At 41.5% G+C, this 9,747-nt stretch overlaps 1 protein-coding gene across 1 annotated transcript; it reads right to left on the reverse strand.

Moving 5' to 3' along the window:
• Positions 1-2,005: 2,005 nt before the first annotated feature.
• Positions 2,006-5,153, reverse strand: LOC110501383 (C-X-C chemokine receptor type 1). The gene is made up of 2 exons (XM_021578915.3): positions 4,921-5,153; positions 2,006-4,334 (listed from the first exon to the last, which is right to left on the reverse strand). The coding sequence occupies exon 2, from the start codon at positions 4,329-4,331 to the stop codon at positions 3,243-3,245; it is 1,089 nt and encodes a 362-aa protein (XP_021434590.2). The 5' UTR covers positions 4,332-4,334; positions 4,921-5,153; the 3' UTR covers positions 2,006-3,242.
• Between the last annotated feature and the right edge of the window lie 4,594 nt (positions 5,154-9,747).

Below are 9,747 nucleotides of genomic sequence, written 5' to 3' on the forward strand. Positions count from 1 at the left end.
AGAAAGCACTCAAACTCAAGCAGGTATTAAACATATGGTTGATAGTAGCATGCCAGATCAAACTGGATGGCAGTGGCTGAAGGGAGTTATTACAGGAGTTCCAGAAATTGATAACATGAAAGAAATAAAAGACTACTTGAAGTGGCAAAGTGTCTCCAGATGACACGAGATAGGAGGAAGGTGGATAGCCTGTCAGTGCTACTAAACTTTGAGGATCTCGTACAGCCAGGAAAAAGTTAAGCTTGGATAAAGGAGTTACTATGTGCAAGCTTATGTTCCGAAACCATTGCGTTGCCATAACTGTCAAAGGTCTGAAAAGGCAAAAGGACATTTGCGAAGTGTGGTGGAGAACATGCATATTGTGGAGACAGGGTCCAGTTAAAGTGCTGTAACTGTGGGGGTGCCCGTAGTGTGGTATATGGGTGTTGTGCAGTGATGAAAAGGCGGGTGGAAGTGCAGCAAGTGAGGAGTGAGCGTAAAATCTCAAATGCAGACGCAGCTCATGTAACTCACGCAGAAACAGAACAGAATGGGTGGGAACAGAATGGGTGAGAACACAAGACTGGTCGTAGACACGAGGAAGGTTGTTACATTTGTGACAGCAGCAATCAATTGCTCAGAAAAGAAAATGACAATCTATTAGTAAGAAGATACAGATCATAGTGGAGCAGGCAGTGAAGATCACAGGACTAATATGGGAACATTTACAGGATGACCTCGATAAGATTGAGAATCAGTCCTGTCAGCAATAATGTATTGATTCATTTTCATAATGGTGTTAATCCTTCAATGTGAATGCAAGATGTTTGATGGCTAATGGGAAAGCGTTCAGTTTCTTGAGGAGTTACTAGACAAACCTAATGTAATATGTCTCCAGTAGACATGGCTTAAACCTACTCTAGCTGTGGATATACAACGTTATGTTGCAGTCCATAGCGATAGTGTGGCAGGGGGAGGGTGTGCTACCTTTATAAAGCAGGGGATCTCATATAGGAGTGTGGGAGACGGTGTTGAGCACGAGTATGTAGTGGTAGAGATGTGGTTGGGAGGGGGGAATATGGTAATAGTGAAGTTTTACAACCTGTGTAAGACACTAGAGTTGATGGCCCTTGGGAATGTACAGTAGAAGGTCAAGATAGGAGATGTGTAATGTGTTGTGGGGGATTTTAATGCTCGTAGTACGCTCTGGGGAGGGTTACAGACTGATGTAAATGGACAAGTGTTGGAGGAACTACTTGATGAAAAAGGGCTTGTGAATCTTAATGATGGCCGGGGAACCAGGATTGGCCCAGTAACTGGAAATGAATGAATCTGCTCTGGATCTTACAATGATCTCAAGTTCAAGGGCAGACAGATATAGTTGGGAGGTTTTGGAGGAATCTACATGGGGTAGTGATCACTATACTACCATGTGTACTGTAGGAATGAGGGTGCAAGATTCAGTAGGAAATGGATTGAGGAGATTGATATTTGGGAAAGCAGAATGGGGTCAGTTTCAGGAGTTGAGTGTATGTGATCCAACTGTTAAACTGAGTGTTTCAGAAAAATGTACACACATAATGTCTGACCGACATAAACAGCACTCTGTTCGTGGAACGACCCATAGACCTATACAGCAGATTGATCAAATTGTGCAATTGAGGCAGGAAGTGAGAAGATGCAGTGGTCATTGAGGAATGAACACAGTTAGAGTCATGCTGGTGTGCTTTTGCAATACAGATCACGGTCATAAATGGAGTTATTTTGCTCACATAACCACTTCTGTTTTGATAGATAAGACATTCATTATCAGATCATCACTTGACAAAGATCACCATTTTCCTGCTCATCTCAACTTGTTTTTTAGACATTGACAAAGTTCAGAACACCCTTATTTGAGCTGGTGGATCCTAATATAAGTTAAAATAGGTTTTTAAATGTGTGCATCTTATTTACGAGTACAATAGCATTTTCTCTATTGTTGTAAGCGGAACACAAATACATCACACGTCTGTTGACAAATAAATGTTGGAAGATGAAGATTTAATACACATTAGGCCTTGAGATGTATGTTGCTTATACTTAGCAAGCATTGATGCAACAATGCGGTAGGGTAGCCTAGTGGTTAGAGCGTTGGACTAGTAAATGAAAGGTTGCAAGATCAAATCCCTGAGCTGACAAGGTAAACATCTGTTGTTCTGCCCCTGAACAAGGCAGTTAACCCACTGTTCCTAGGCTGTCATTGAAAATAAGAGTTTGTTCTTAACTGTATTGCCTAGTGAAATAAAGGAAAAATTAGAAGGAAAAAACTGGATTGGACCTATACAATAGAATCATCCATCTACCCCAGAGATGTTACAGTTCACATGAGATCATCACGTGCAGTTTTATGCTATCACATTTTGCTTCACATGCATGTTATCACATTAACTTCACATTTAATCATGTGATCATCACGATATCACATGCGTTCACATGTGAAGTGCATGTTTTTTCTGTAAGGGTACTATTGGAAATTTCAACATGGTTTAGTTAGAGATGTATGTGATCCAACTCTTAAATTGAGTGTTTTATCTAAATGTAAACACAATGTCTGAGGGACATAAACTGCACTCTGTTCGTGGAACGACCCATAGACCTATACAGCAGATTGATCCAATTATGCAATTGAGGAGGTAAGTGAGAGATGCAGTGGTGGTCATTGAGGAATGAGGATGCAAGTAAACAGAGCGAAAATATGGCAACATCTTTTGCAATACAGATTGAGTCATTTCGCCCACGTAACTATTTCCCTCTGTTTTGGTAGATAAGACTTTCATTATCAGGTCATCACTTGAAAAATATCACAATGTTCCGGCTCTTCTCAAATAGTTATTTCAGGCATTGACAAAGAAAAAGTTGCAATATGAAGATTTAATACACATTAGGCCTTGACATGTATGTTGTTTATACTTAGCAAGCATTGAAGCATCACATGAAAAACATTGGATTGGACCTATACAATAGAATCATCCATGCCCCCAACCTCTACCACAGACCACACACACACACACACACACACACACACACACACACACACACACACACACACACACACACACACACACACACACACACACACACACACACACACACACACACACACACACACCCCTAGAAGAAGAAGAAGAACAAGTTTCTCGCCATGCCCGCACCCCTGACCATACGTTGTGAGGAACCAGTGAAACTCACCCCTTCCACACCACCCCCTGATTACTGAAACCTTACAGGGTAACAGAGGTGTTCCTAGACCTTTGACTGGCCGTGCTGTTGACTGAGCCACTGCGGTACGCCACCATCAACCTCTTGCTGATCAGCCCATGCTTGTGGAGCACCACCAAGAGCTGGTTCCGGAACTTCTGCCCGATGAAGGCATACAGCACGGGGTTGACGGCGCAGTGCGTGAACGCCATCACCTCAGTCACATACAGCGCCACGCTCACCTTGTTCTGGAACTCACACGTCTCCTCGCCCAGCGAGCCGCTCCGCATCAGCGTGTCTACCAGCACGCTGATGTTGCGCGGCAGCCAGCAAGCCACGAACGCCAGCACCACGGCCAGGATGACGCGCATGGCCTTGTGCTTCTGGCCGCCGTTGCGCACGCCACGGAACAGCGTCGCTGCAGTGCAGCTGTAGCAGACGACCATGACCGACAGTGGCAGGAAGAAGCCCAGCACGTGGCGAATCACCCGCACACCCACCCGCCACCGATCGCTGCTCGCCGCAGTCAGGTTCTCAAAGCAGATGATCTGGCCTTCAAGATCCTCGGGTTGGATAGCCTCCCGTTGGAGTGCCACGGGCAACGAGAGTAGCCCCGCCACCAGCCACACGGCTCCGCACACCAACCCCACCAGGTGGCGCCGCTGGGCCAGTGCCCGCGTGGCCTTCACGATAGCCAGGTAGCGGTCCACACTAATGCACGCTAACAGGAAAACCCCACAATAAAAGGCAGCATCCTGGAGGCCAGACAGGAACTTGCAGAGGAAGGTACCGAAAATCCAGTGGGAGTAGACATAGACGGCCCAGAAGGGGAGGGTCGAGGAGAAGAGGAGGTCAGCCATTGCCAGGTGCATCAGATAGACGTCTGTGGTGGTCCGGCCCCTAGCCATGCAGCACACCACGTAGATGACTACACTGTTACCCAGCACACTGAAGATGAACACAGCGATATAGGTGATCATTAGACCAACACTGCTCAAGCCCAAGATAGAGACGTTACAAGGGACCCCCATGAGCTCGTCTATGGGAGGATAAGTGAAGTTGAGGAATTCAACGAAGAGAGAAAGGTCAACATCCATTTCTGGCATTTCCATGGGCTGCATGAAAAGAAAAAAGAAAAAAAAATTGCCATGGGGATGTCTCAGTCAACTCAACTCTCTTAGGTATATCAGTTGTGCAACATTGATTCTAACATCATTCTGATCTATTATACATTTGCAGTATATTGTAAACCCAACCAAACATCCCTGTGCATTACATTTTGTGTGTAGCTATGTAGTTAGTGTTGCGTGTCTTTTTAGAACGACTAATTGTGCAATGAACTAGAGCTGGCCGATTTTGGACATCCATAACGTGATAAATTGCCTGAATGAATGCAATGTGGATAAATATAACAATACATTTATAGCATTAATGTGCACCACAGTTTTTTTTAATCATTTAACTACTACTACTAGTTTGATGGTTGTAGCCATCAATTGTCCCATTAACAATCACCCTTATTAGCAAGCTTATTTAATTTTAATTGTCCCAGCTCTACAATGTACTTTGTTGTGTTAAATGTGCAACTTACATACATTTGGCATAACCACAGGTGAAAAATATGATTTAATTGGAATGAAATTCAGGTTGAAATGAAATTAGTCTGACCCAGTTCAATAACAAATAAAGTAAAATCCTTACCTGGCTATTCCTGTCCTCTTGACAGTTCAGAAAAGCAGCAGAAAACACTATCAGCAAGCAGAAGAGTGTCTGTCTCAGCGTCTCAGCACTTGTTTCTCTGAAACTGAAGCCTTTTCCTGTCTGTTACTCTCACACTAGACTGAGTTCCTATTGTGTATACCTCAATGAACAGTTTGAGATCAACGCCTACTACACCAGAATAACTGTTTTGCTTCAGGTAAAGGGGAGTGGCCCTGGAACAGCAGTGCAATGTCATACTGTAGGCTACATCACCCAATGCCATGACACATGGGAAGTAGACAGATCCACATAAGGTTTAGGCAAGCTACAGAGCTTATGATAGTGTGCCAAGGGGGTTGAGTAAAGAACTTCAGGTTGAGTAAGGGGCGGCCTTTTTCAGTTTTCTTCCATCATTCTGTCCCTTTCAATTTCAATCACTCAATGATCATTTCAATGCAGATTTCATAATGCAGTGTCTATAATACGGTCATTGGTGATTAAATCTATAAAAGAAAAGTTACACAAAGTCAAATAAAACTTCTAGTATAAGAGCTGACATTACTACTCACTTTACATAGAGTTGCACATAGGTTCTAAACGATATATCTGATACACTTCAACATTGTGCTCTACTGCAGGGGTGCTAAAAGTGGGAACCTGGGGTCCGTTGAGGTACGGCAGGGGGTCCGCAGCCAGATCTCAAAATGTTTGATTTTTGTTACATTTCATTTTTTAAATAATATTACCAACAAAAGATTTAACAAATTCTGGCCAAGGAATCTGGTGGATTAAGCTTAGAGGGTGTAATGCAATACAATGTGATAAAGGTCCGACTCCGACAAGATGGCCCGCTGGATCTCGCCAGTCACTGGCCCGACCAGTAACCTCAGAGCATTTTTGCGTTCCAGTTCAACATTTACCTGCTCTGTTGCAGTCCACCAAAAGTCATGCTATCTGTACTACTATTGCGTCAAATCAGCCTCAAGTCCGTTGTGCAAGAGATGGTTGAGAGAGTAGAGGATGTGTCCCTTTAGAAGACAGGCCAAACTTGAGGGTGTGACATTGGGCAAGCAGAACATCAATGCCGCAGTTCCAAAAAAAGAATGTCTGATGAAAAAATATAGAATCGTAAGCTAAGAAACATGGTACAAATGTGTAAACAATTGTCCACTAACAGTATTCACATGAAGTGGCGAATCATCATTCATGTTTAGCGAACCACTTTTCTTTTTTTTAAATTACCTTTTTGGTTGCCTGTGTTGCATGTTATTTTGGCATTAATACGTGTCACACGCATCAGTTTGCAAACAATGTAAAATATATATTTATATTTGAGAAAATAAAGCCGCATACAAACTATTTTGCTTTCTTGAATAAGGCAGCTCCAAAATGCAGGTGTTTCAGCCTAGCTCAGTGCTTTCTGTGGTGGTGGGGCAGCCAGCGGAAAATACGGAGTGTAGAGGTTGGTAATGTTCTCTAGTTGTGCCATGATTGGCTCAGTGTTTTCTCACTCATGGGGACACTACGTCACCGAACAATTTACAGGTAGAGCTTGAAAATTCAAGCCCCTTGGGTGCTGCCATGGAGTTACATTAGAAGTACCCATCCAAGAAGGCTCAAGGTCATTGACAACCAATAAAATGACGTCAAATCATGTTATATCTACCGTAGCTTTGAGTGGACTGATCATGTCAACATCATACTTTCAAAATCTTAGCTTGCAAGCTAGCCGTCATCATCATGAATTCAGTCGACAATCTACTGGCAATTAATTTTCAATTATGAAGAGGAATTATAGATAAAACATATCGGTGCTCATCGGCCATTGGACATAAACATTACACAACAAGTTAGAAATTGAAAATTCAACAAGTGGTTTGGAATGAATCAGTGGCTAACCGCAAGCGTTACAAAGCAATCACTAGCCTGTTATTCAGTGGATTGAGTGTGGGGTCCAAGTCTGGGTATAAGGGTCTGTTTTCCAAGCTTAAAATAATAAACATTCAACATGATGGGCCAGAAAAGGTTGAATACATTGGCCATGCTGTCGATCCAGCATGACTTCTGACGGAATTTCAAGTCGGGAACTCGGGCCTCTTTCTAGAGCTCCGACCTGAAGATGACTGATGTCATGATTCAACTTTTTTTCCGAGTTCCCAGTTGTCTTGAAAGCACCATAAATGCAGAGAATGACAGACTTTGATGACAAAATTTGCCCAAGAAGAACCACTGAGCCACCTTCCTCTTCAAGTGAACACAGAACAACAAGGTGAGTCAAAAAATGTATTGTATGCTGCTGCATAAATGATGTAATATGCCAGGGAGATATGTATAATGTAGATAAGAAAGTAATACCAAGTGTATGCTGTGTAGTAAGCTGTTAGTAGCCCATGTGCCTCACTCTAATAATTTGGTCCCTTTCCTCCTCCTAACTTAGCCTACTGTTCTGACTTGGTGGTGCACATGTAGCCTATAGCCAGTTTTAGAGAAATGTCATCATTGAATATTGTTATCATTGTCTGCTTATTGCTTATGCCCCCTTGATTTATCTTACGCTTCTGACTTGGTGTACAGGGAGACTTTACTGTAAGAATGGCCTATGTTCTGAATTCTGTCTCTGTACATTTCAAAAGTGCTGAACAAATAGGTATGGGTCAATGACGTACAGTGCATTCGGAAAGTACTCAGACCCCTTGACTTTTTCCACATTTTCTTACGTTACAGCCTTATTTTAAAATTGATTATATTGTTTTCCCCCCTCATCAATCTATACACAATACTCCATAATGACAAAGCAAAAACATTTGAAAAGGGAAAATAATTTAATTTGAAATACTCCCTATTCCCTTGTGTTACCTATACACTTTCAAATATTTTTTTTATATGATTGTTAAATTGATCTACTAAAAAAAAGTCATTTGGTGCGACCATGAATTACATTTTAAAAATTCTGACCAATATTTCAGGCAAAGAGTAAAATTTGAATATATACAGGAAAAAGTTTGGACACACCTGCTCATTCCAGGGTTTTTCTTTATTTTCAATATTTTCTACATTGTAGTTCAAAATGAGATGCAGACGTTGGGACTGGAGATTTGGAGAAGAGAGACTTCAACACTTGAGTTGATGTAGCAAACTTTAAGTAACTATTTGTTGTTGAGACTGTAAATACGCCACCAATATTGAAAAGTAAGTTACAAATATATAGGTCAAGGTTATACAAATTAAATATTAAAACGTTTTGTAGTGGGTGTTAACAGTTTGGCTAGCTATTTTCCATTAAAACTGATGCTGAGGAACAGTATTGTTAAGTTAGCGAACAGTTAACGTCAGCTAAATCAATAACTTTAAATTAGCTCTGCTCCGCACATGCAAAAAACTAGATGGCGACTAGTTAACAGTTGTCATTTTGCGAATCAATACTAGAGATTATTGGTAAAATATAATTGAGTGAGGTTATTAAAACTTCTTACGGATAGCCGCCTTTTTTTCAATTTCCGCCTAAAGAGACATACCCAAATCTATCTGCCTGTAGCTCAGGCCCTGAAGCAAGGATATGCATATTCTTGGTACGATTTGAAAGGAAACACATTGAAGCTTGTGGAAATGTGAATTGAATGTAGGAGAATATAACACAATAGATCTGGTAGAATAAAATACAAAAAAAAACTCTGGTGTCCACAAGAAGGCAGCAGTATATGTGCAAAGTTTCAGATGGATAACTTGAAGTATGAGCAAACTACAAGACATTTAGTGTGAAGTCACCCAGGTACATTTGAGTACTATCCGGTGAAACACTTAAGTTTTCGCTGTGCTATGGTTTTTGGTTCGTTAACTTAACCATTTATTTTTCTAAACTGTGCTCGCATTCTATACATGGTGCATTTCTTTATATTTTTTTCTATGAGGGGGTAGGCATGCTCGACCTGGCCTTCCATGATGCAATCAAAGGCACTAGATCTAAGTAAGAGGACTCATAGTCCTTACACAATGCCAGTTTTTGCCCAGAGGCTGCTACGGTTTTTGTCAACGATGTCCTCCATTTCTATAAGATGATGATGTACTTGGTTATGGTGGCTTTTAGTCTTGCGGACTGTTTTTTTGTGTGATTTTGACAGCTTCTTTTCCAGGAGCTGCATTCTCTTATTAACGTAACATCTGTATGAGATTAACTTTGTGATATTTTTGTTTCAATGTGTGTGCAATTAATGGTTGCACCTTTAATTGCTATGAACTTTGTGGTTGGCTTACTTATTTTTCTACTACGCCGTGCATCTGTTGCAGATTGAGGGGGTGGATCCATGCAATTTAATCTGGTAGGTACTGCCTCGGAGGACAGTGTCTTCCGGAAAAGTATCATATGACTGAAATGTATTTTTATTGACAAAGATGGTCAATAATCACAATGGAACACTCTTCAAAGGGCTCCTCGCACACAGCGTAACCCCCTTTCTCCAGGTCCTCAAAGGACTTCTGCAGACTGATGTCGCTACGCCTGACGTTTCTCAGCCACATCTTCCTCCTGAGTAATTACAAAAGTGTGTTCGGTTTAATCTCACATTTTATTGAATTCAGCTGGATGTTGGTCTATGCCTCAGGTCTCCTGTTTTATAGTTCATTTAGTAATGCAGTGGTTTCTATAACATCTGTGGTACAACATTGTAGTTTGTAGATAATAGTTTATGGTTATGTCCTCTATCCCTGTTATTCACCCTGATTGTTTTTAATAGTACTCTACAGTTCATTTAAACAGCAGCCATGTTGTTTTTTCTCTCTGTATGTGCAAGAGGAGTGTGACGTAGACTCCAGAAGTCATGAGAAAGGCAG

The sequence above is a fragment of the Oncorhynchus mykiss genome, chromosome 22 (assembly GCF_057628025.1).
Source record: "Oncorhynchus mykiss isolate SJ-2025 chromosome 22, ASM5762802v1, whole genome shotgun sequence".
Taxonomy (NCBI): Eukaryota; Metazoa; Chordata; class Actinopteri; order Salmoniformes; family Salmonidae; genus Oncorhynchus; species Oncorhynchus mykiss.

Bases quoted from the DNA above. Each gene is read 5' to 3' on its own strand.
- LOC110501383 (XM_021578915.3), bottom strand. From the start codon at position 4,331: ATGGAAATGCCAGAAATGGATGTTGACCTTTCTCTCTTCGTTGAATTC.